This window comes from Trachypithecus francoisi, unplaced genomic scaffold (genome assembly GCF_009764315.1).
Source record: "Trachypithecus francoisi isolate TF-2019V2 unplaced genomic scaffold, Tfra_2.0 Lachesis_group15, whole genome shotgun sequence".
Lineage (NCBI taxonomy): Eukaryota > Metazoa > Chordata > Mammalia > Primates > Cercopithecidae > Trachypithecus > Trachypithecus francoisi.
Window position 1 is genome coordinate 113477418 of NW_022681460.1, and position 26074 is coordinate 113503491.

General features: G+C 57.2%; 2 protein-coding genes across 9 annotated transcripts in view; one reads left to right on the forward strand and one right to left on the reverse strand.

Moving 5' to 3' along the window:
• IFT140 (intraflagellar transport 140) overlaps positions 1-26074 on the forward strand; it is a 107268-nt gene that overhangs the window by 55793 nt on the left and 25401 nt on the right. The gene's annotated exons all lie outside the window — the stretch shown is intronic.
• TMEM204 (transmembrane protein 204) lies at positions 803-25279 on the reverse strand. 2 transcript variants are annotated; one of them, XM_033236266.1, is made up of 3 exons: positions 24282-25279; positions 15694-15849; positions 803-1570 (listed from the first exon to the last, which is right to left on the reverse strand). In XM_033236266.1, the coding sequence occupies exons 1-3, from the start codon at positions 24559-24561 to the stop codon at positions 1326-1328; spliced, it is 681 nt and encodes a 226-aa protein (XP_033092157.1). In that variant the 5' UTR covers positions 24562-25279; the 3' UTR covers positions 803-1325. The 2 variants fall into 2 exon arrangements, with proteins under 2 accessions (XP_033092157.1, XP_033092158.1); XM_033236267.1 differs by lacking the exon at positions 803-1570 and adding an exon at positions 13725-14026.

Genomic DNA, 26074 nt, shown 5'->3' on the forward strand with positions numbered 1-26074 from the left:
AAGCTCCACCTCCTGGGTTCAAGCGATTTTCCTGCCTCAGCCTCCTGAGTAGCTGGGACTATAGGCACCCACCACCATGCCTGGCTAATTTTTTTTCATATTTTCAGTAGAGACAGGGTTTCACTATGTTGACCAGGCTGATCTCGAACTCCTGACCTCATGATCCACCCGCCTTGGTCTCCCAAAGTGCTGGATTACAGGTGTGAGCCATCACGCCCAGCCTGGCTGAAGGTTTTTAAGCAAATAGACTCCTTCGCTTTTATTCTACCAGTTGTTGATCAGAGAGTCTGTAAGGACTTGGGCTTTGGAGACTTGGTTGAACAGAAGTGTGGATAAGGGTGTGTATGCCTACGGGGTCTCTGAAAAGGTCGTTTTGACCCTTAGTGTGAGCCCCCAAAAAATCACAGAAAAGTGGGTCAAATGTTTTGCAGCCATGTCGCAGTATAGATGGATAGAACACAAGTTATAGACAGAGTTCAGAGACTCGCATTTATTAACTTAGGAAAGGAATCGAGCAAAACAGGCACGAACACGATTCTGTCTGAAACCATCACTAGCCAGCTATAGATTCTGACTCACTCAAGGAATATTGTGAATTTTTTTTTTTTTTTTTTTGAGACGGAGTCTCGCTCTGTCGCCCGGGCTGGAGTGCAATGGCCGGATCTCAGCTCACTGCAAGCTCTGCCTCCTGGGTTTACGCCATTCTCCTGCCTCAGCCTCCCGAGAAGCTGGGACTACAGGCGCCCACCACCTCGCCCGGCTAGTTTTTTGTATTCTTTAGTAGAGACGGGGTTTCACCGTGTTAGCCAGGATGGTCTTGATCTCCTGACCTTGTGATTCGCCCGTCTCGGCCTCCCAAAGTGCTGGGATTACAGGCTTGAGCCACCGTGCCCGGCCATATTGTGAATATTTTAAGAAAATTTTCCTTGTTGGTCTGCTTTACAAAGTGTAAGACATGACTGGGGTGCCCCTCTCAGCAGATGCAGAATAAATTAATCCCAAAGCAAAGCGCAGCGCAGGGCAGCCTCACGCCACCTAACCTGTGTCTCAGCTTCCAGCCTCCACCTTGAAGCGTGTGTGGCCATGGAGCCGCGTTGTGCTAACCAGGAAAGCTGGAGGCAAACGAGGTTGGCCCACAGCACGTATAGACATATGACCGACATAACAGTAAACACACATGCATCTCGCACGCATGGCACAGAGGTCACCCAGACTCATCCCGTGCCTCTGCACAAGCAGGGGAAGTGACTTGGTGGTGGAGTCCCTTGGTTTCCAGGCTTTCCATGATAGCAGGTACATGTCGATGGAGTCCTGAGAAGGTCGACTCAGCATGGTGACTCCACGTAGTCATTGTCCAGCCCACGGCGAAAGCGCGCCGTCAGGGAGCGGCTGATGACAATCACTCGGGGCGCCATGCAGTCCTCCCTCTTGTGGAGAATGTTCCAGATGAGCATGGCTGCCGCCAGCGTGGCCAGAAGGCAGGCACCAATGTTCAGGTAGCAGGACCAGGACAGGTTGGTGTATGGGCCAATTCTGTAGAAAGTCACCAGCCCGATAACCAGGACAAAACCTGCAGATGAGAGAAAAGGGTTGAGAGGCCTTATCTGAGAGGAAGGCAGGTTCCACTCCTTCCCCAGCCCTCTGTCCTAGAGCGGGTTCCAGCCTGCTTTACCCTTCCCCAGTCCTCTGTCCTAAAGCAGGTTTTTGCTTTATGGGGCAGCCGCCCCGGTGTTGAGCCACCTTGTGTTTTTTTTTTTTTTTTTTTGAGACGGAGTCTCGCTCTGTCGCCCAGGCTGGAGTGCAGTGGCCGGATCTCAGCTCACTGCAAGCTCCGCCTCCCGGGTTCACGCCATTCTCCTGCCTCAGCCTCCCGAGTAGCTGGGACTACAGGCGCCCGCCACCTCGCCCGGCTAATTTTTTTGTATTTTTAGTAGAGACGGGGTTTCACCATGTTAGCCAGGATGGTCTCGATCTCCTGACCTCGTGATCCGCCCGTCTCGGCCTCCCAAAGTGCTGGGATGACAGGCTTGAGCCACCGCGCCCGGCCTGAGCCACCTTGTATTAGCCCTTCTGTGGCTCTTAGGACTTTAGGCTCTAGCGGCTGTGGAGGGTGGCGTGTGTCTGCTTAATTCTGTCCTCGCATGCTGCTCCTGTGACCTTTCCTTCAGGTTAGCACTGATGCTTGCAACACCAACTTGGGGGGGGCCTTTTCTAGCCCCCCAAACTCAGCAGTAATTTTGTGTTAAATCCATCTCTGACTTTTGTAAATGCTTAATTCGTTCAAAGTGAAGGTAAAAAGATATTTTCTAAGTCTTATCTGGAAACAGGTCAGTTTGGAGCTCATCGTGCCCAGAGCTGTGCTCCTGACAGTTTCTTGCTCTTGGCCTTTGCTTTGGGAACTGCAGCTGGCCTGGAATCTGCAGCTCGAGCAGGGCAGAGATGGGGCCAGTGCCTTGTCTAGGGCTCCTTGGCTATATCTGGTGTCTTCCCTCAAAGTCAGTGCTTCTCGTTCTAGACCCTCCCTCCTGCCTGGCGGATTTTCCTTCCATACTTTCCCCTCTTTCCAGAGCCTGAAGCCAGAGAAGGAGAGGTGGGCCATGAGCAACCCTCGGTTGGCTCAGCTTGTTCCCGTCTAGTTAGTTGCTGATACCACAGTCACTTATATTTTTATCTTTAAGGAGCTCCAAAGACTTTTTTAGTTCTTACAACAGGAAAATCAGGGTTTCATGCCTGGAATCTGCCAACTAGGATAACAGGATACTGTGGCTGCACCCATGGAGCTGGGTGTCCTAATCCAGCTGGAAACACAGGCTCTGGGATGAAGGAGAGCCATGCACGTGGCCCTGCCCCTCCTCATGCCCTACAGCCATGGGAACGTGGCCACAGATTTTCCTGCAGGCCATGGGGCCTCCAGCCAGCCTTTAGCCCAGGTCCCAAATCTGCCCACCCAGCACCCCTCCCTCTCTGTTACAATGACCTGAGTGAGTCTGTTTCTTGTACCCAAAGTGCCAGAGACTCTCTGTAACTCATACTGGTCCAGATTAAACTCTCCAGCCCCTCTTGCCCATGGGGGACTTGTCCATGTCCCTCCCCAGGCTCTGGCCATGCCGAGCCCCACTGCTGTCCCTCCGCCTGGCCTGCATGTTGACACCTGTGCGTCTGTTCACGCCAGTCTCTCCACTCCCAACCACCTCCCCTGCATTCCTCAGGAAACCAAATCATATCCTGCCCTGTGTGGCCCCAGCATCGAGAGAGGACGGGAGAGAAACAGACACAGGGACAGAGACATAGAGAGACAGAGACGGAGACACAGAGAGACAGATGGAGACACAGAGAGACAGAGACCAAGAGAGGTACAGAGAGACAGACACAGAGACAGATGGAGACAGAGACACAGAGACAGAGGCACAGGGAAGGAGAGACAGAGAGCGAGAGATGGGTAACCAGCCTTGTTTTTCCTAAAAACACAAGCATTATCTTCTCATCATCACTGTACCCTCCAGAAAGTATGAATTCAGCATTTATCTATCTGCATTTTGTCCTGAACAATGACAGTGACTGGTTTCTGTGTTCATTCTTTATAATACTTCATGGAGCTTTTTATATATGGGTAGCTCCTGGATACTTCTGTTTGATTAAAAATAACATTGGAGACAAGGCACAGTGGCTCACGCCTGTAATCCCAGCACTTTGGGAGGCTGAGACGGGTGGATCACGAGGTCGGGAGTTCAAGACCGGCCTGGCCAAGATGGTGAAACCCCATCTCTACTAAAAATACCAAAAAAAAAAAAATTAGCGAGGCATGGTAGCACATGCCTGTAGTCCCGGCTACTCAGGAGACTGAGGCAGAGAATTGCTTGAACCCAGGAGGCAGACGTTGCAGTGAGCTGAGATCAAGCCACTGCACTCCAGCCTGGGAAGTGACAGAGCAAGACTCCCTTTCAAAAAAAAAAAAAAAGCATTCTGTTTGTAATGAAAACTAACAAAGGAAACTTCTGGCATTTCTACCAGTGTGGAATGTGCCCTCTGCTCGCGATCGTGTGGTATCAGTGCTTGTGTTACTGGGTGAAGGAATGAGCCTGTGTTGTGTGTGGTGAAAATGAGAGCACTTTGAACAGTGTTCTCTCGTGTTCACAGTGTCTGGCACTTTCCGCCGGTGGGGGATGGGTTGTGCCTTGCGTCAGGGCTCAGAGGAGGTGGCCCTGGAGGCAGGGCACGCACAGTGGAGAGCTCAGGACACCTGGGACAGAGGCGAGCAGGAAGGGTGGGGCGCTCTTGGCAACTGCAGTGGAAGCCTTGGGAGAGTCCCGGCCCAGCAGGGGGCGATGGTGGAGGGCGGGAGGAGGTTATGCTGGCAGCAGTTGGCCTTCATCAGGCTCCAGCCCACCATGGCCAGAGCCTGTTTCTCCCCTTACCAGGCTTCCTTTCTACTTGCGGGTGTTACAGAAACGTATTTAAAATCTGTGTGGCCTCCAGTTCCACACATCATTCATCCAAATGGAACAGTGGAAAGGGATTGGACCCCCATGGCTTCCAGGGTCAACCTCCCTCACCGTCTGTGGTTGTCGTGGGGGTCAGTTTCCATACAGAGGGGACCTGGAGGTCCCATCATTGAAGAAGTGTGAGGGATGAGAAGTCAATCCGGAGGGCTGACTCTAAGGCTTTTGGAATGGATAAGATGCACTCCCTTCCTGGACTGAGAAAAATAAGAAAGGGAGAAGCACCGGCTGGTGCGGCCGCGAGCGGAGGGGCTGCCCTCGCCCAGGACTGCGCTGGTGCTGGCTGCTCTGGAAGCCGCTGCTGCCCTGGGACCCACAGCCCTGCTCCCGGGAGGACAAGTGGATGCAGCTCAGCACAGCGAGGCCCCGGGTCAGCCGCCCTCAGAGCGCGCACCCCAGGGGCAGACGTGCTCTGGACGGCCCAGCAGTAGACAGTGCTCCAGTGGGGAGGAGGGGCGTGCAGGGGGATGGCGTGGGCCACACACCATCAGGGGGTGGCCCGGGGACGTCACCAGGGACACACGTGGGAGGCTTCTGAGTGCACAGCTCGGCTTCACAGCGGCTTTCTAGGAAAACCTTGGGAAGAAAACTCTAAGGAAACATGGGGCAACCAGCCTGGGGAGGAGGCCCCGCAGAGTTGATCTTGCCTGGTGTGCCGCACCACGCACGTGTGGTGTGGCCTCCTTTGTACAGGTAGCTCCCAACAAAGCACAGGAGAAGATTGAAGTGCCACGGACCCTAGGCTCTTCCATGACCAAGCACGTCCCGAAGTTGGCTTTGACAGTGAGGGATGTGCTGCGTGTTTCAAGGTGTCTGTGGCTGTGCTGGGTGACCTTGCTGGGGACATTGATGCAGGCGGCCCTCCCTCCACCGCTGCACCCTGATCTTTATCAAACTCACATCCTATCTCCCCAGCACTCAGCACCCTTGTGGTTCCCATTGCCTTAGAATCTCCCCTGATACCTGCGGCTGTGCCTCTGCCATCTGGGGTCACACTGGCCCTTTCCAACCCTCTGAGTCACCAGGTCCACCTACTCTGGGCTTCTCCTTGCGCCACTGTCCCCGGCTTGACTGGCCCCAGGGAGGAGGGGCCCCTCCTGCTTCTGATCCTTCGGGCCTCAGCTTAGAGTTGCACCTGACCCTCCGCCAGCTGTGGTCATTGTGTCTTTACTCATGGGTGGCTCTGTCCGCTGTCCCCCACCATAGGGCAGGCTCCCCAGGGCCAGAACTTGCCCCATCATTGACCACAGCTTCCCAGGAGTCGCTCCACAATTAATTGTTGACTGAATCATTTGAGGAAATCAAAGTAGACATGAAACAGAATAGAATGCAGTGTGGACCTGCGGGAAAGGCGAGGAGGGACGGCAGCCTCGGCGTTTCAGTGGCCAACACTCCTCAGAGGGACGGGACCCTTTGGCCAGATCACGTGGATGCCGCTACACTGGTGCCTTCGAATGCTCACGGAGGGGCACCATGATTCCCAAGGACCCACTGGCATCGGCTACATGGCCCTGTACTTAGCGGGCCTGTTCAGCCGCCACTGGCATGCCGGGGACCACACTAGGGTTGGTGTCAGCCACAGAGACGGCTAGGGCGCTCTTGACTTGTCCTTGGGGGACTGGCATTCCCTTTAGAGAGATGGGGAAGTCATTCATCTCGTTGTCCCCAGAGGGTGGCATTTGGCAGGGCCTTGCCCTACCTGGAGGGTCAAGCTTGTGGGGAAGGCTCTCCAGACTCTCAGTTAAAAGTGGAAAGACTAAGCCATGGAGCACATCACAGAGCGGGTGGGCAGCACCGAGTGCAGCCTCCTGCCCCTGAGGCAGCCTGCCAGGGGCTCTAGCTGTGGCGCCGTCCCAGCCCTGAGGTGTCAGGTCCCTCGAGGCCCACCTGCAAAGCCCCTCTGCCTGCCTGGCACTGGCCAGCGTCCCAGGCTGCTTCCTGAACTGTTGTTTTATTGTTATTTACTTTAAGTGCTTTTTGTAACAATGGAGTTTTACTTATTTTCTTAAGATCAGTGTCATAGCTTTTGAAAATGTGTCGTTGAGAGCATTAGAGTGGGTCGAGCATTCTAATCCATGTATGACCTCCCTGCCCATGACTGGCTGTGTTGCTTACCATAAACACACACTCAGGGCTCAGAACATCTGTCTGCTTACAAGAACACTGTTTCTAAATATATAAGACCAAGGGGCTGGGGGCGGTGGCTGAAGCCTGTAATCCCAGCACTTTGGGAGGCCAAGGTGGACAGATTGCTTGAGCCCAGGAGTTTGAGACCAGCCTGGGCAACACAGTGAGACCCTGCCTCTACAAAAAGATACAAATAATTAGCCAGGCATGGTGGTGCACACCTGTAGCCTCAGCTATTCAGGAGGCTGAGCCCAGGAGGTCGAGTCCGCAGTGAGCTATGATTGCACCACTGTACTCAGCCTGGGAGACAAAAAAGGGAAGAAGAAAAAGAAGAAAAGACTCAGAATATAGATAAACTGATTAAAGAAGTATGAGTTCACATGTCCACACACGACCTGGACATGGCCCCCACATCCTAAAAGTATGAGTGGAAAAGTCATCAAGGTGGCAGATCAGGTGTAAACAACAAGCCTAACAGGCAGGGACCATCACAAAGCAGGAGGGAGCAGGGCAGGCCCACCCCAGAGTCATGAGTCTAGAAAGCTGTTTCTTGAAACTCTAGCAACAAGTGGCCGGGCGCTGTGCCTCACGCCTGTAATCCTACCACTTAGGGAGGCCGAGGCGGTGGATCACCTGAGGTCAGGAGTTCAGACCAGCTTGGCCAACATGGTGAAACCCCATCTCTACTAAAGGTACAAAAATTAGCCAGGTGTGGTGGCGGGCGCCTGTAATCCCAGCTACTCAAGAAGCTGAGGCAGGAGAATCGCTTGAACCTGGGAAGTGGAGCTTGCGGTGAGCTGAGACTGTGCCACTGCACTCCAGCCTGGGCAACAGGAGCAAAACTCCGTCTAAAAATAAAAATAAAAATAAAAAATAAAGAAAAGCACCCAAGGTGCATCTGGAGCTGTATTCTGGGAGTCGAGTTCTGGGAGCCGCATTCTGGGAGCCATGTTCTGGGAGTCGCACTTTGCTCGCTGGTGGGAGCCATGTTCTGGGAGCTGCGTTCTGGGAGCTTCATTCTGGGGGCCGCGTTCTGGGAGCTGCGTTCTGGGAGCCGCGTTCTGGGAGCCGCATTCTGGGAGCCGCGTTCTGGGAGCTTCATTCTGGGAACCGTGTTCTGGGAGCCGCGTTCTGGGAGCTTCATTCTGGGAACCGTGTTCTGGGAGCGCGTTCTGGGAGCTTCATTCTGGGAGCCGCGTTCTGGGAGCTTCATTCTGGGAACCGTGTTCTGGGAGCCGCGTTCTGGGAGCTTCATTCTGGGAACCGTGTTCTGGGAGCCGCGTTCTGGGAGCTTCATTCTGGGAACCGTGTTCTGGGAGCCGCGTTCTGGGAGCCGCGTTCTGGGAGCTTCATTCTGGGAGCCGCGTTCTGGGAGCCGCGTTCTGGGAGCTTCATTCTGGGAGCCACGTTCTGGGAACTGCGCTTTGCTCACTAGTAGCACAGCTCCAGGGCTGGAGCTTACTTGGCTTTTTTTTTTTTTTTTTTTTTTTTTTGAGGTGGAGTCTTGCTCTGTCGCCCGGGCTGGAGTGCAGTGGCCGGATCTCAGCTCACAGCAAGCTCCGCCTCCCGCATTTACGTCATTCTCCTGCCTCAGCCTCCCGAGTAGCTGGGACTACAGGCGCCTGCCACCTTGCCCAGCTCGTTTTTTGTATTTTTTAGTAGAGATGGGATTTCACCGTGTTAGCCAGGATGGTCTCGATCTCCTGACCTCGTGATCCGCCCGCCTCGGCCTCCCAAAGTGCTGGGATTACAGGCTTGAGCCACCGCGCCCGGCCCTTACTTGGCATTTTTATCACCACAGAAGCAGAAGGGAAAATTCTAGGTCTGTACCTTGTGTGAAAAGAAGGCTAAAATTTTGCATTTACTTGACTTCTATGTGAAGACCAGTGTCGGCTTTTGTTTGTCTTTCATTCCGTTTAGAGCACATCTAGATAGAGAGGGGTTTGTAAGGTTAGAACAGTGCTCTTGGACACCAGTGAGACCCGGAGGCACCATCAGGCCCCAAACCTCATGAACCTGAGCAGCCCTAGGCATGCTGTGAAAAGGGGACATTGCCCTCTTGCTAGCACCAGAGCAGGCAGGGGCACCACTGCTGGAGAGCGCCGGTGGCTCCTGCGGAGGACGGTGGTCCAGATCCTACCCTGATGGAGAAAGGTTTATGTCACGAACAGATGCTTGGCATGAGGGAACCTTCCGCGTGTTCCACGTGTCAGCAGTAAAAAGCTAACAAATACACGGAAATGCAGAGGCGCCCGTAGCCACACACCTCACTGCACTGCTCTAACCTTGGCCTCCAGACACTGGTAAGAAGGTGACTGAGTCAGGTGCATAATCACACTGTGCTGTGGATGCTGTTCCGAAGTCCAGTTAGCCTTTTACTTCTGTCCTTTCCACTTCCCTGCGTGGGGGAGATAGGAAGGGGTGGAAGGAGACAGGGCTGGGGCTGGCCCTAAACCTCTGAGTTTTCCTTTCTCACACCGTCTTTATATTAAGATTCCCTCTCTCCTCATTGTCCTGTTTCCTGAAGAATTTTCCCCCAAAACTTTTCAATGATGTTCATCAATTTGTCTAGAAACAAATGTAAGGGAAGAGTTTTAGCAAACACGAAATTCTGCCCGTGGAATCAATTCCATTTCATGAAGTTGTGTTGCCAAAGCAAACAGCCTCTTCCTGTGAGCCGCCCGGACGGTGTGAATTACAGCTCCGCGGCCCAGCCAGCCTTTCCCCTCTCCCTTCCTTCCTGCGGCTTCTTGGGGCTTCAGCTTCTGTCACAGGCCTTCCTTTTGGAATGGCTGTCACACAGGCACGCAGGTGGCAGAGTGGAAAGACCCCGGGGCTGACCCCTGATGCTCTTCGGACAGCTGCAGAGCTAGCATACTGGGTGCAGTTGGCTCTAAAGAGAATCTGTGCAGAGCAGACGGCTGCCTGGCCACCTCAAGGCCCTGGTGGGGGCTGGTGTTTCCCACCTGTGAGCAACAAGATGACGGTGACCCAAACGACCCTCTCTAGAGGGAGAGGCCCTGGGAGGGAAGAACGAGAGGCTCCAAAGCTCTCAACAGCCGAAGCTGGAAGGGAAAGAAGGGAGGAAGCGAACACAAACTGATGCCTGGGGAGTGGGCACCAAAGACAGGCCAGTGAGCTGTCCAGACCAGGCTGACTGCAGTGGCCCACGCCTTCATCCTAGCACTTTGAGAGGCTGAAGCAGGAGGATCACTTGAGCCCAGGCGTGTGAGACCAGCCTGGGCAACATGGCAAGACCCCATCTATGCTTTAAGAAATAAATAGATGATTTGCCGGACGCAGTGACTCATGCCTGTAATCCCAGCACTGTGGGAGGCCGAGGTGGGTGGATCACCTGAGGTCAGGAGTTCGAGAACAGCCTGGCCAACATGGTGAAACCCCGTCTCTAACAAAAATACAAAATTAACAGGGCATGGTGGCTCACGCCTGTAGTCCCAGCTAATCGGGAGGCTAAGGCAGGAGAATCACTTGAACCTGGAGGCGGAACTTATATTGAACCCAGATTGCACCACTGAACTCCAGGCTGGGCATCGGAATGAGACCCTGTCTCAAATAAACAAATAATCCAGACCAAACAAAGAACCAGGTTATTGTAAATAACAATAAAGTGTGTATTTCCATGAGAAGATTCCCAAGTCTAGGAAAACAGCAGACTTTCTCACCAGTGAGCAAGATTCCAGGTCAGTGAGTGACTAGCAACCCTGCTGACCATTTAAGGACTGAGAAAGTCAATGTCTCCAGGAAAACCTGAATACCATTGTGAAGGCAGTTCAGAATAAAACACTAACAGCTGACTTCTACACGGCAGCTTCTCAGCATGCCACGGGGCATCAGGACGGACCAGTGCCATCCAGGGTGCCCTTTCTAGTGTCCTTCTGGTGCCCCGATGTCATGTTCGGGGAATTTGGGGTTATATGCCACCGTTTTCCAAAAAGGATCGGAAGTCATTTATACAAATGACAAGGTAATGCGGAGTCGGGGGGAAGAGGGATTGTTTCGAGGAAGAAGCAGGCGAGAAGCCTTCGGCGTCACACCCATCTCACTGGCAACAAAACACGGAGAAACCCAGCTAAGCCCAGCATACTTATAGCAGAGATGCCACAGGTTCCCACACAGATGCAGGGAATGTCATGTGAGCACCGACTGGAGGACGGTGGGGACTTCACTGGCTTGACCCCAATGTGTGGCCACGACCTCCTCATGCTGGCCCTGGTAAGACAGCAGCTGCTCTGGGGCTCCAGCGATGGCTGAGGAGTTGCCCTTTGAAGATACAACTCAACCCAAGTACCGAGCTCTGCAGGGCCGCTAGATCGAACCACCGCAAAGTGTTCTCTTCAGGCTCAGGGCAGGACAGGACAGCAGACCCTGAGGCCCAGGCCCCGTGTGAAAGCCAGAGCTGCGGGCGGGAGGGCCCTGCTCCATGAATGGATCCTGGCGGCGTTCTTGCCAAGAGGACAGTTTGCCCCCGAGAGGGGGACAGGCCTAGGTGGGGATCACAAGTCCTGCACCAGGGGGCATGTGGGCGGCGCTTCGGGCCTGAAGCTTCTCAGCATGCATGTTACCCAGCAGGGCTTCAGAGAGACGCTGGAATAACAGCTGCGAGCACTGCTGACGACGGCACATCTGTGGGCTGGAGTGGTCACTCTCCACTGCACAGATCACACCAGGGGAAGGGGGGCTCATCCAGGGACTCATGGCTAACCAGGGGCAGAGCCAGGAGCAGAACCCAGGCCACCTGTTCTGGGCTCCCGCAGAACCAGCCAGCGCTCCAGCCAGGAAACACCTGAGGGCTCGGGGCATCCTCAGGTACCTGATTGTGCCAGGGAGCCTCCCGGCCTAGGCTGCCTGCAGAAGTCGCCCTCAGCCTTGTGCTGCTTAGGCATCAGGTGCCAGGGTCACGCCATGGCCGCAGCCATCAGAGGCTATAATGACCTTTTACCTTCCATTGGCCACTTGCCCTGAGCCCCTTCAATACTCCTTTCCCTCTCTGCCCGTGCCTACCTGCACAAATCAACAAGACCACAGACCGTGAAAGAACAGAGGTGCAGTGCAGAGAGAAGAGGCCATGAGGAGGAGGGGGGAGAATCAAGGGGTCTGTGGAGTGAGCAGAACACAAGCTCTGACTAGAATGCCAAGGGTGGTGGCCACCAAGCCAGGACAGTGGGTTCCCTCAGCTGCTCTCTCTGGGTGTCAGAGCAGGGAAGAGAGAGCCTTGAGGGGCGAGGAGGGTGGTCCCTTTGCAGACCCAGGCGTCATGCTGAGCATGGCAGTGGGCCCAGAAACATTTATGGAGAGCAAAAGCATAGGCCCTGGCCGGGCGCGGAGGCTCAAGCCTGTAATCCCAGCACTTTGGGAGGCTGAGACGGGCGGATCACGAGGTCAGATCAAGACCATCCTGGCTAACACGGTGAAACCCTGTCTCTACTAAAAACTACAAAAAACTAGCCGGGGGAGGTGGCAGGCACCTGTAGTCCCAGCTACTCGGGAGGCTGAGGCAGGAGAATGGCGTGAGCCCGGGAAGCGGAGCTTGCAGTGAGCTGAGATCCAGCCACTGCACTCCAGCCTGGGCGACAGAGTGAGACTCTGTCTCAAAAAAAAAAAAAAAAAAAAAAAAAAAAAAAAGCACAGGCCCTGTCACCTCTCTCTCAAGCTGACGAGCAGCCCTCCTTTCAGTGTGTTGCACTCTGGCTTTCGAGGGTGTTCCAGCCTCCCCATTATCCCATGTACTTTTCCTCCTTTCATGAGCATCTTCTCTCCTCACTGCCCGCCCCACCTCTGCCAAGCCCTGAGATCGAGGTTCACTTGCATAACAGGTAATAGCAGGCGTTTCCTTGTCCTGTGACAGGACATCCTGGCGCCCTTCAGTCTCTCCCTGACTGTTTAAAACAGACGCGAGCACAGGAAAAAAACCCGACTCTAAAATTAGCAGCATGATAGAAGAAAGGCACATAGCTCCTCTCTGTCCTGTTTGTCAATGAAACAAGTCTAAACAGGGCCAAAATGCATTTCCTTTTGGGGCAAAACAGACCTGTTAGGGGTGATGGTTGGACACTGAGGGGGAGAGGCGGCCTGTGGGGGCAAGAGAAGCTGCCGGAACACCAAGGGCCCTCTCGGTGCTGCTGGCCCTCGCCCTGGTGCCCGCTGTTCTGGCGGTTGTGAACAGAGCCTGGTCCAACCTTGTCAGAAGTTGTGCTGGAGCACAGTCCCTCCACCGCCACCACCCCTCCTGACCAGGACAGGCCTCCGAAAGCCTCCAGCCCGTCCCCCGGGGGTGCTGCAAGGCAGCTCAGTGTAGTCCATCAGGCTGCTTGCCCCCGTGTGTGAGTTTTTAAAATAAATTTGGAAACACTATGTCGTCCTGAAATAAGATTTTGTAGGAAGTAAGCTGTCATTTTCAACATGCCAAATCCACAGTAGTCCTAATAATTCTAAACAAGAGTTTCAAGGAGATTTATTAAGAAATGCAGTGATCTGGGCCGGGCGCGGTGGCTCACGCCTGTAATCCTAGCACTTTGGGAGGCTGAGGCGGACGGATCACGAGGTCAGGAGATCGAGACCATCCTGGCTAACACGGTGAAACCCCGTCTCTACTAAAAATATAAAAAATTAGCCAGGCGTGGTGGCGGGCGCCTGTAGTCCCAGCTACTCGGGAGGCTGAGGCAGGAGAATGGTGTGAACCCGGGAGGTGAAGCTTGCAGTGAGCCGAGATCTCGCCACTGCACTCCAGCCTGGGCCACAGAGTGAGACTCCATCTCAAAAAAAGAAAAAAAAGATAAGTGCAGCGCTCTGGCTGGGCGCAGTGGCACACATCTGTAATTCTAGCACTTTGGGAGGCTGAGGCAGGTGGATCACCTGAGGTCAGGAGTTCAAGACCAGCCAGACCAACATGGTGAAACCCTGTCTCTACTAAAAACACAAAAATTAGCGGGGCATGGTGGCGCATGCCTGTAATCCCAGCTACACGAGAGGCTGAGGCAGGAGAATCGCTTGAACCCAGGAGGTGGAGGTTGCAGTGAGCAGAGATTGCGCCACTACACTCCAGCCTGGGCGACAGAGCAAGACTCCATCTCAAAAAAAAAAAAAAAAAAAATGTAGTGATCCGTTGGGTTATCCTACTTGAAGGAGTTATTTTCAGAATCAAAAACTATTGCTTTTGCTTTCTGTATGCCACTAAAATATCTTTATTCGGACCCAGCATTTCCAATTACATTTTCAAAATCTTCCATTTCCTTCTTTAAGCCAATCTGTGCACGCGGTAGAGACTGGCCATTTCAGTGAAACAGGAAAACCACTTCTCTGTTTTATGGCCCTCGGGTCAGCAGAGGGCCCCGTGGGAACCTTCCTAGCCTGGGCACCTCGTTGAGAGTCTCGTGTTTTCCCTGTAGTCATGCAGGAGGGGAGGAGGCAGAGTCAGTCCTCTGTCCCACGTGCCTGTCTCATTCATTCTTACAATCAGCTGGGTGGGGGCAGAAATTACCCTTTTCGAAATTGGGCACGCAGAGGCTCATGTTAGCTCAGTAATCCGCCCGACCCCACGTGGATGATGATGGAGACAAGACGCAGCTCCAGTTCCGGGCTCCACGCCCTGTGCTCTTCCACTGAACCCTGGAGGCACCCTGCCCCTGTCCGCCAGGGGAAGTGACTTGCCCAGGGCCACACCATGCTATCACACCATGCTATTAATAGCGCCCAGAGAGCCCAGCCTGACTCGCCCCGGGGCACTTTCCAGCGCAGGAATACCTGCCCCCGCAGTCTGTCAGCCTCATTCTGGAAATTGTATTTCTCAAGAAAGATAAGGGCCCAGGATCATTATTCCTAGAATGATTCACTCTGGACTTCCTGCCACTTCCTCTGTGGGAGCTGCAGGGCAACCTGCAGAATACGTCACTGGCCCCGAGGAGGAGGAAGAGGAGGGTGCGGGCAGCTCCGTGCTGGCCACGCTCAGCCGTGGGCTGACGTGCTCGCTTTCTTTGTGTCCCTGTCTCTGCGGTCACCAGGCTGGCCTGTCCCACTGAGCAGCAGGAGACCTGAGCCTGCCGCAGGTGCCCCCGGTCCTCACACCTCTCAGTCAGCCACAGAAGACCAGCAGAGCCCCTCGGGTCGCTGGGGGTCATGGCTGGACACGGCTGTGGCTCCACCACTTGTCTAGAACGCCGCAGGACCATTCCATAGGTCATTTACGACGACCTCATCACTGTCACCCTCTATGACGCCAGGTCTTCTCAAGCTCTGTCCCACGGCGTTGGGTCTAGAGCATTGAGAGGAGGCTCTGAGCAGCAATGGCCCCCTCGCCTGCAAGGCCGGGCCTCCTCCCCCACGCGCATGGCGGCTTAGGGAAGCCAGGCTCCTCGTGATGGTCGTGCCGTCTGCATCTGTGTCCGAGCCAGGCACATGGCGTGTGCTCGTGCAGGCCCCTCACCGTCGGCTTAGGCTGTGTGGAACGTGCTAGCGTGTTCTCCTCACTCCGTCTTGTCCCGCTCACAGAAAGGGCCTGCGCTGACCCCACGCGGGTCCTAGGAAGCTGCGTTTATAACAGAACACAGGCCTTGGCCTCCCTAGGCCTGACCTGCTCTAGGCCTCTTAGCTGGGAAGGGGCACAGGGCGGGGCCAGGCGTGGGCCCTTCTGCCTCTGCCCAGGGGCTGCTCCCCGCCAGCTGCCTCAGCATTGAGGAAGGGGCAGGACCCCGGCCACCCCATGTGGGCTGCACAAGGGCCAGTCAGCAGTCAGACCCCACAGACTCAGGAAAGCAAAGCGCCTCGGCCTTTAAAGTGGAAAAGGGCATGACAGACACGCCAGGCCGCGCCAGGTGGTGGCAGCCTCCCTGCTCCTTGGCCTGGGTGTGTTTCTGTCATTCATCATTCTTGCCCACAGCAGCCCGTGGAGAGGGAGGATGCCCCGTGGGGCTTCTCAGTGGTCTGTGGCCACACATTGAGAGGTACGGCCTGCAGCTTACCCCCAGGCCACCCAAGGCCCCAGAATCCTCCTGTGACACCAGAAGGCCACAGAGGGCAAGGACGTGGTGGCCCCGCCCGCCCGGGTACTTACTTGCCAGTTGGAACGCGGCGGCCATGGCCTCCTCCCAGCACGGGGCATCGGGTGACAGCAGGGGCAGGCCCACCAGCCCCAGGATGAAGGTGAGCTGGCCTGCGGTGAGCGCGGCCGTGGCCACCAGGTTGCAGGCACGCATCATGTCAAACTGCACTGTAGGCCAAGAACAGAGAGACAGTGGTGAGCGCAGGTGGGCTCCAGAGACCACGCCAGCCATCACACCACTTTCATGGTCTCTATTTAACTTGGAAAGGACAGTCAGCACAGGCCATGCCTCCTCTGGGCAGAGCCTTCCGGAAGCATCACGCCCTCCCCGTCACCTGCCTGCAAGCCCTGGGTCCCATGTCTTCCTGATCGGAAGGGTGCATCCCAGCCGCCGGGCCTGGCTGCAGTGGTTGTACCCCTGCAGGGACGGGCGCTACGCTGCTGTTTCTGTCTTCCTGAGACAGCTGTTCCTCTCTGCTTGACTTGACCCTTGAAGGCGCTAGCATAGGGGTGGAGGTGGGAAGGGGAAGCCCCACCGGCGACACCGGCTTCCCTGTCTGCCTCACAGGCCCCTCACTAAACTCACAGCATCCAAGACAAGGGTGTTGCCTGACCGGAGCCTCCGTGGGGCCAGCTCCTCGGGGCTGCTGTCCTGCGTGGTCAGCTTCCCGACCCCCAAGCAGCCCATGGTTGTGTTTCCTCCTCCCAGCAGCTGGGGGACTTGGGCCTGAGGAGAAGCAGCTCATCTGGGCCCCTCATAACCAGCAAGGAGCTGAGCAGGGGTCGGACGTGGGTCTGAACCAGTGCGCCCCACCTGACCCTTTCACCCCCTGGGGCCCGGGCACCCCCACGCCATATACCTCCTGCCACAAATCCTTCACTCAGCAGCTAAAGTCAGGACCTGCTTCCCCACTCACAGTAGGTCTGCGCCTAGCCTTCTCTGTCCCCCACCTATACCCTGGTTGCAGGAGCCAGGCAGGCAGGGCATATGGACACGTGGTCAGGGGAAGATGGAGCCTTCTGTGGGTGAACCTTAGAGGGAGGTGCATTTGTTGCCCTCTGGGACCAGGGCTTGTCACATTTCTGTAGCAGAGAAATGTTCTCCCACAAATAAAACCTTACACAGAGGCCCAAATGAGGTGATAGTGAAGCAGTGTGTTCCCAGAGCCCCCGCGTGCTACAGAGCAAACAGTGTGTGTGCTGATGGACACTCAGCCCAGAGTTGGGCTGCATGTGAAACAACAGCCCCACGGAGTCCCCAGCTTGTCATCGCCATGCCTTGTTTTCGATTGAACAATATTTGGGAAATGCGATTCCCAAAGCTAAGTCGTTGCAAACAGTTGCACCTTTTTAAACGGCTTGCCTTGAAATTTCAGGGCACTCTTCAGGTAACTGATGCAGGAGTCTAAGAGGGAAACAGCCTCGCCAATCAGGAGCAGGTCCCCGTGCCCGCATCCATCACAGACACCAGAATTGAGGGAGCAGCAGAATCTCCCTGAGTCCTGAAGGTGCCGGCCTCTAGGGTGACTGCTGTGTGTCCTGGGCGGAGGCCGAGAGGGGGATGGGGAGATCCTCAAGCTGCCTCCTCAGAGAGTGCCTGTGGGAAGCCAGCCTGGCAGGGGAGGCTGTCGAGGTTCACGCATGCACGGGGCAGGCACGCTGGCATCAAGGCTCGGGGTGGAGGGAGGTGCAGGCTGCTCTACTTCGCGAGTGTTTACGTGGTTAGAAGTATCCATTGGAGCCGGGCGCGGTGGCTCAAGCCTGTAATCCCAGCACTTTGGGAGGCCGAGACGGGCGGATCACGAGGTCAGAAGATCAAGACCATCCTGGCTAATACGGTGAAACCCTGTCTCTACTTAAAAATACAAAAAAAACTAGCCGGGCGACGAGGCGGGCGCCTGTGGTCCCAGCTACTCGGGAGGCTGAGGCAGGAGAATGGCGTAAACCCGGGAGGCAGAGCTTGCAGTGAGCTGAGATCCGGCCACTGCACTCCAGCCTGGGTGGCAGAGCAAGACTCCGTCTCAAAAAAAAAAAAAAAAAGAAGTATCCATTGGAACCACTATAGCCAGTACTAGCAGTTCCACATGGTTCAACCTCAACATTTATTGAAATGCAGTCTGGAGTCACAGAATAACCTCAAAACTCCAGAGCTGAGGCATCTGCTTCCCACCTGGCCCTTGGGCTGGGCGCTGCCCCGGCACTCACATCTGACCCTGGCTCCCGGCTGAGCGGATGTCTGGGATGGTCTGTCTAGGCTTTCAGCATCCTGGTGTCCCTGGAGGCGCACTGCTCCTCGCCATGGAGGGCCCCCATCCTAGCCACTGTATTTCAGGCTGCTTCCCTCCTCAGCGCCCGTCCTGTCACTCGGGGCGGAGGGAGCTCTCCCTCCTGGGTTCCAGGCTTTTCCAGCGTGCCCGCTACAGCCTGGGCGGCACCCCCAGCCCTGAGGCCTCCAGGGCGTGAGGGCACTGCACAGGGAGTGGAGGCCTGAAGGACCCTGGGGCACGGGGACCCCCAGGCTGCTAAGGAGTCTGAGTAGCTGGTACGTGGCACCATGAGGCTTCCGCCAGCAAGGGGGAGAGCCGAACGCACTGCCAGCCCGCAGACAGGCGGGCACCACTGACAGGGCAGTGGGAAGCGGCAGCGGCTTCTCCTCACTCATTTTTCTCGCAGCAAAACAGACGCCCCAGTGAGCGTCACTGCCACATAACTGAGAGCTCACGTTTTTTCATCTTTAAAGTAACTGCAGAGTTAGAAACCATAGCACTCCCGCAAGGTTCTCTCAAAAGAAGGAACAGAGGCGGGGGCTGAGAGCCAGCCTGGTGGCCAAGGGTCCCCCGTAGGGAGAGCGGGAAAGCCTGGCAGCAGGTGAGGACCTGGCTCAGCGTGGGCACAGGCAGCCGGGGGCCAGAGGGCTTGGAGGAAGGGGCAGAGCCCACAGCACTGGAAATGCCAGAGGACAGCAGAGATGTGCTTGACCTCAACCTGACACCGTGTGGCTTGCTGAGGCCTGAGTCATACGGTGGCATTGGCACCATGTGGCTTACTGAGGCCTGAGGCGTGTGGTGGCATTGGCACTGTGTGGCTTGCTGGGGCCCAAGGCATGGGGTGACATTGGCACAGTGTGGCTTGCTGAGGCCCGAGGCGTGGGGCAGCGTGGCACTGTGCAGCTTGCTGAGGCCTGAGGCGTGGGGCGGCGTGGCACTGTGCAGCTTGCTGAGGCGTGGGGCGGCGTGGCACTGTGCAGCTTGCTGAGGCCTGAGGCGTGGGGCGGCGTGGCACTGTGCAGCTTACTGAGGCCTGAGGCGTGGGGCGGCGTGGCACTGTGCAGCTTGTGAGGCCTGAGGCGTGGGGCGGCGTGGCACTGTGCAGCTTGATGAGGCCTGAGGCGTGGGGCGGCGTGGCACTGTGCAGCTTGGTGAGGACTGAGGCGTGGGGCGGCGTGGCACTGTGCAGCTTGCTGAGGCCTGAGGCGTGGGGCGGCGTGCCACTGTGCAGCTTGCTGAGGCCTGAGGCGTGGGGCGGCGTGGCACTGTGCAGCTTGGTGAGGACTGAGGCGTGGGGCGGCGTGGCACTGTGCAGCTTGCTGAGGCCTGAGGTGTGGGGCGGCGTGGCACTGTGCAGCTTGCTGAGGCCTGAGGTGTGGGGCGGCGTGGCACTGTGCAGCTTGCTGAGGCCTGAGGTGTGGGGCGGCGTGGCACTGTGCAGCTTGCTGAGGCCTGTGGTGCCTTTGCCCTGGGTTTCTCACCTGCCCCAGGGCCTGTGCAGGTGGGACCAGCAGGAGCCAGGGTTCAGTCACACACTGCCCCGGCCGACTGGCAGGACTTCCCTGACTGCTCCCGCGGGCTCCACAGCCAGCCCCGACCAGTGACCACGTGCAGCCTGCAGGGACCGGAGCGAGGCCTGCATTTGAGGGCGTCCTATCCACGCGTTAGGGATGTGTGTGAGCTCTGGAGGCCCCTTCCAGTGGGATCTGTGGCACGGTGCTGTGCCATATTTGCTCTTAACTGTCTTGGCAGTGATTTCCGTCCAGAAGCCTCTGCTTCTCTAAACATTGCAAAATGAGGGAGGCATTAAAACATCAAGCAGGTGATGTTCGAGAGAGGAGCAGCTCAGATTCCCGGCCTATGGCTCTGAGCTCTGCCCTGGAGGGGAGGAAAGACCGGAATGAAGGGGGAGGAGGGGTGCAGGGCTGCCCCGGGAGGAGCATAGCCCGGAATGGCATGACCGAGGTGGGCCTGAGCACCAGGCACAGCTGCACGCGTAGTTGTGGTGAGGCTGAGTGACCGAGGCTCCTGGGAGCTGGGAATGTGCAGACGCACCCCTGACCTGTCCTCCTGCCCTCAGCCCCTGGCCTCCCAGCCTTCCTTCCTGGCAGCTCCAGGCACAGCCCTGTGCCACACACCATGGCAGGGGCTCTGTGCAGCAGCCACGCCCCACAAGCCACTGTGCAGCCTCCGAGTCCCCAGGGTGCGTGGCTCACCACAGTGGTACCCACAGACCCACCGCCCTGCCAGGAAGGAGGCACTCCTGACCGAGCCTTCTGTCTGAGCCACGCTCCCGCCTGCCCCAAGAAAGCTGTTTAGAGCTGGCGTTCACAGCTCGGGCGTGTTACGGGTACCCGTGGTGCTGCCTGTGTGTGTGGCCCCACGTGGTAGCCTCTGACTTTTAAAGATGTCGGTCAGAACGTGGTTCATCTGGGTCCTGGCCGAGCAGGGTTGAAGCCCGGGAGCTCTGTCCTCCACCTGTACTCAGGCAGGGTCTTACGTGCCCGTTTGATGTGTGGCGGGGCGTGCGTGGTGACGGAGATACATGGAGCCACCGGAGAGAGGGGTGGGGCTCCCCTTTAGCGCCAGGCTTCAGCTCACCTGCCTCAAGATTCAGTCATACCGTCATCTGTTCCCGAGCCACCTTGTTGCAGATGCCTGACAGAACGCTCGAAACACAGAGCGATGAAGTAAATGTCCAAAACAAGATGAAGTGAGGAGCAGAAATTGAGACCCGCGCTGGATATGGCATGTGAGGTGGACCTCAGGCCTCCCTGGTCCCCCAAGTTCCTTACAGGGAAAGACAGCCCCTGATCCGTAATGAAAATCCCACTCACCACAGGCCACAGAACACCCCAGGCAGGGCCACAGGAGGGCCTCAACCTGGATGAAATCGAGACCAGGCCCCTCTGCCCTGGGCCCAGCCCTGTTTGCCCTGACCAGAGTTCAGGATGTCCGGGGCGCATCTCCCATCCCTCAGGCAGGCCCCTGCTGATGTTTGCAAGTGACAAGCGCTGGATGATTTTGACTCCGTGTGTTCCATGGGGCAGGGCCTGGGGGCACAGAGCCATCAGGAGACATCCACGCGGACCTCAGCGACATCCGGAAACCCCGAGGATGGCCTGGCCTGCGTGAGGAGGCACGCGGTGTGATGTTGCCTTCCCTGGCCTGCGTGAGGAGGCATGTGGTGTGACATTGTTTTCCCTGGCCTGCGTGAGGAGGCACGCAGTGTGACGGTGCCTTCCCTGGCCTGCGTGAGGAGGCACGCAGTGTGACGGTGCCTTCCCTGGCCTGCGTGAGGAGGCACGCAGTGTGACGGTGCCTTCCCTGGCTTGTCCCACCCCGACCCTAGACTGGTTCTCGGGATGGAATTGTGGGCAAACCAGCACCCAGCCTCACAGCACAGAGGGTCGCAGCCCATCATGCGTGCTGCGTGATTTTACAAGGAACACTGGCTGAGGCATGAAGGAAGATGCTAGGAGCTGGCCGGACTCAGTGGGGTGGCCAGGCTAGAGCTGCTGCCCCTCACCAGGGCTTACTTCCAGGCCCACCTAGGTTATGGGGCAGGATTTTGCAGGAAGGCTGGCTTGATGTGCGGTGGTGGCAGGTAGCAGCCCCTCACCAGGTTGGGGACACGGGTGCACGTGAGTGGGGGCAGCAAATGTTGCTGGGCTGTGTGGACAGAGGGGCCACCCCGTGGGAGAACAACACGTGGGCTTGGAGAGGTGGGCACCAGTGCAGATGGATGTTGGTGAAGGAGAAGGCGAGAGAGGCAGGAGGAAGACACCAGCACGGCCAAGGGAGACGCTGGGTGCGTCCCTGTCTTGGGGCCTTGGGGGATGTGGTGGCTGCACTCCAGCCTGGGTGACAGAGCAAGACTCCGTCTCAAAATAAATTTAAAAATTAAAGAAAAGTTACCCATCGAGCCCGTTCCTTTTCCTGAACTGAGTCTCGTTCATAAGGAGCTTCCATGACACTTCCCTCATGTGGACAAACCTTCGCTGCTCAGGTTCGCTGAGGGTCAGCCACCTGCAGATGCCGTGCAAGTTGCAGGAGGATGTTGTGAATATTGTCCAAGGGGCTGACCAGGGCTCAGGGAGGAGCAGTAGACGCAGGCAGGTGAGCAGGAGGCTGTCTAGGGGGCTCTGTGAGGGGCTCGTGTGTCCTGCTGGCCTGAGGTGACCAGGCCTAAGCAAGTGGACAGCCGGGGACCTGGGACAGATGCAAACAACGCCCCAGAGGCTACACGTGGCCCTGTGACTGGAGGAATGCAAGAGGTAGCAACAGGGAGGGGCGCCAAGGCTCCCAACTGCCCTGAGACTGGGCTGCCTGGGCCACATGTGGGTGTTGGTGGCAGCAGTTAGGAGGCCTGGAGGTGCAGAGCTGCAGCCAAGAGCCGGCAGGGAACTCCCTCCCCCAGCGGAGGGTGCTCTGCGGGCTGGATGCCTGTGATGGTCCCAAAGCACACGAACACCCGGCCCCACCTCCAGGGCCCGCGAAACTGCTGCCCCCGCGAGAGGCTCAGCACAGTAACGGGGCCGCAGCTCCTTCAGCAGAGCAGGCAGAGTCTGGAAGAAGGGCGCCTGGCCTGAGTCACGCAGAGACCCAAGTCTCGGGCTTTCCATAGGACACCGGGTTCTGAGAGCCGGTCGAAGCTTTGAAGTTATTCATAGGCTTTGATCTTTTTAAAAGACGGCTGTTGGCCGGGCGCGGTGGCTCAAGCCTGTAATCCCAGCACTTTGGGAGGCCGAGATGGGCGGATCATGAGGTCAGGATATCGAGACCATCCTGGCTAACACGGTGAAACCCCGTCTCTACTACAAATACAAAAAAAAAAACTAGCCGGGCGAGGTGGCAGGCGCCTGTAGTCCCAGCTACCGGGGAGGCTGAGGCAGGAGAATGGCGTAAACCCGGGAGGCGGAGCTTGCAGTGAGCTGAGATCTGGCCACAGCACTCCAGCCTGGGTGACAGAGCGAGACTCCGTCTCAAAAAAAAAAATAAAATAAAAATAAAAAAAAATAAAAGATGGCTGTTGGTCCCTGCTGGTGAAGGACATGAGAGGAGGTGCCCAGTCCAGGCTGTGCAGTGCAGCTGAGGGCCTTTGAGTGGACAGAAAGGCGCTGAATTCCCTCGTGGGACCTCATCCTAGCCACATGCCTTCTGCAAAGCCTCGGTTTCTTTGCCTGTGAAATGGGGATGACGTTCCCCGCTGAGGGTTCTGAGTGCGGCAGGTTGGGGATGGAGCTGTGTGGTTGAGGCACATGTGGTATGTGTTACCCCAGGACTCCGAGTCTCCCTCCAGAGCCTAGAGCGGAGGCACTGCCTCAGAGACCAGCATTGTCTTCAGAGCAGAAGATGCGTTCAACCCTGAGCCTGTGACGCTCTGCAGCAGAGACTTGGGGTGTCTGCGAGTCGAAACCTTGCCGGCAGTTTTAGAGAGTTGGCCTTTGGGAGACTTGCGTCCCAAGGCCGTGACTGCTGAGATGACCGTGGCTGTAAGCGCCTTCCTATGTATGCAGCCCCACACCTGCCACTCAAACCCCACAGCGTGGTGACATCATTCTGAGCCCCTTCCTCTCCTCTGCACCACTCAGCATCCCTGTCCCCTTCCGAGTGTCCCAGCCTCCCTGCCCATCTCCTTGCCAGTGTCCCATCTGAGACCCATCCCTCGGGATCTCCTTCTGCCGCTCTCCGCCTCAGAGACCCCAACAACGGTGAGAACAAAGCCAGAACTCATCCGTGCATTTTTAAACTTCTGTTTATTTTACTCATTTCTTGTTCATTTTACTCATGAGTAAAGAAACAGTTTTGTTGTTGTTGTTGTTGTTGTTGTTGTTGTTTTTTAATTTTTAGAGACAGGGTCTCTTACTATGTTGGCTAGGTTGGTCTTGAACTCTTGGCCTCAAGCAATCCTTTCGCCTCGGCCTCCCAAAGTGCTAGGATTACAGATATGAGCCACCATGCCCAGCCATAATAATTGTTTTCAACCAAGGAAAAATGCCTTTCCTTGATTTAATATACCCGTCTCTTAACTATGCGTAACGGCAGAGAGGCCACCCAAATGCCTGAGATGAATTCCTGTATAAAAGAGCTGGAGGCAGATTCTGCACTGAGCAGGGGGGGTGTGTGAGGCTGCCACTGGCCAGGGAGAGGGGGCTGTGGGGCCTGGTTCCCTGGGAGACCCAGTGCCCACTCCTGCCTGTCCAGAGGCCACACTCAGGGCAGAGCAGGGGCCAGGCCTCCCCACCCGCTCATCAGAGCCGCGCCTGGCATCTCCTGTGTGCCCTCAAGCCTTGGCCACGCTGAAGGCATCAGGAAAACAAGTGGACTTACGTTTGACGGTGCCTCGGGACTCCTGGAAGCCGGCCGCCTCAGAGCCCCAGCCCAGCGCCTCACAGTCACGTGCATCCACCTGGCTGGTCCTGGCCCCAGGGCTCGGTCCTCCCCGGGCCCTGTCCACCAGCCAGCAGGACCTCCATAGCCCCACGCTGCGCCTGCGCCCGTCCTCCAGCGTCTGGCACACCCAGTTGGAGGTGAAGGCCGCCACGTTGTTGAGGATGAGTGAGACCAGGGCCACCAGCACGGCCGCAGCCACAAGTCTCTGCACGGTCATTGCTGACGCCAGTGCCGCCACTTATCCAGAGAAAGCCAAGTCCCAGTTCGCAGCCGCACGTCCAGGGTCCAGGGAGAGCCGACGCTGCTAGGGGCGGCTAGAGGACATCACCGCTCATCCTGGGGCGGCGCGGGCATAGGCCCATGGGACGGTCCAGGTGAGCCGCCTCTCGGCCCAGCCTTATCCTCCTTCCTGCACCTGGAGCAGGGCCAGGCCTGTGCTGAACCTGCTCGCCTCCGGGCCCATCCCAGGGAGGAGAGGGTGGGCAGCAGCAAGAACCCAGGGCCGGGAGTGCGCCGTCTTCCTGGGAAGCGGAGGCCGGCCTGCGCCGTGCGTGCCTCTTCTCGCCTGCAGCAGTGGAAAACAGAGTCACTCGGGAGGCCGGCAGCAGTGGGAGTCGAGCCTGGGCCACGCTTCTTAGCACCAGCCCGCCGTGAGCACCAGGCTCCAGGCAGGGTGACCAGCGTGGAGCGGGTTCACAGCTCCTCTCTACCTCCTGGGCCCCTGTGCAGATGCCTCCAGGGCAGTTGGCTGGTCCTGGAAAGCGAGTGGCTGCTGCAGGGATGCCCGTGTGCGCAGAGCTCGCCTTCCCTGGCTCTCAGCAGAGAGGAAATGGTTGTTTTTGAGGCTGTTTTTGGTGAGCTGGAGGGCGTAGCCAACCGCAACAAATAGCGGCCCTGCCGCGGCAGCCAGACACCAACAGGATGTGCTTCCTGATGGGAAAGGCCGGGAGACTTCTGAGGCCCTGCTCCAGGCCCACCCCCTGCTGCCCCTCCCCACCTTCCTGTCCCAGAGGACAGGCCAGGGATGCCGGGTGCGGGCCAGACCCCTTGTCTCGCCCGTTGCTTTTGAGCCTGGTGGCCCCCCGGACCTGGAGGCCGGTGGGTACTGGGGGATTGTTGCCTACCCTGGGGACTTCACACCCCGAGCCGTCCAGTTGCCCCTGGGACCATAGATACCCCCAGGACCATAGGTACCTCTCCCCCGTCCCCGTGTTCCCAGCCCCATAGGTACCACAGGCCTCCCCCACTCCCACACCCGTGTTCCCGGCCCCATAGGTACCACAGGCCTCCCCCGCTCCCACACCCGTGTTCCCGGCCCCATAGGTACCACAGGCCTCCCCCGCTCCCACACCCGTGTTCCCGGCCCCATAGGTACCACAGGCCTCCCCCGCTCCCACACCCGTGTTTCCGGCCCCATAGGTACCACAGGCCTCCCCCGCTCCCACACCCGTGTTCCCGGCCCCATAGGTACCACAGGCCTCCCCCACTTGCACACCCGTGTTCCCAGCACCATAGGTACCACAGGCGTCCCCCCGCCCCCATGTTCCAGGCCTGCCCCCGTCACGGAATGCTGCCCTCAAAAGGGGGGCAGATATCACAGGATCGCTGGGAAGGGGAGAGACCCGTGTGCCTGGAGGGAGCAAGTTCACCCAGACTTGCGGGGCCAGGGACCTGTACTTGGAGGACCTTGGGGCCAGGTCATTCTTAGGTGGCAAGAAGGGTAGGATTCT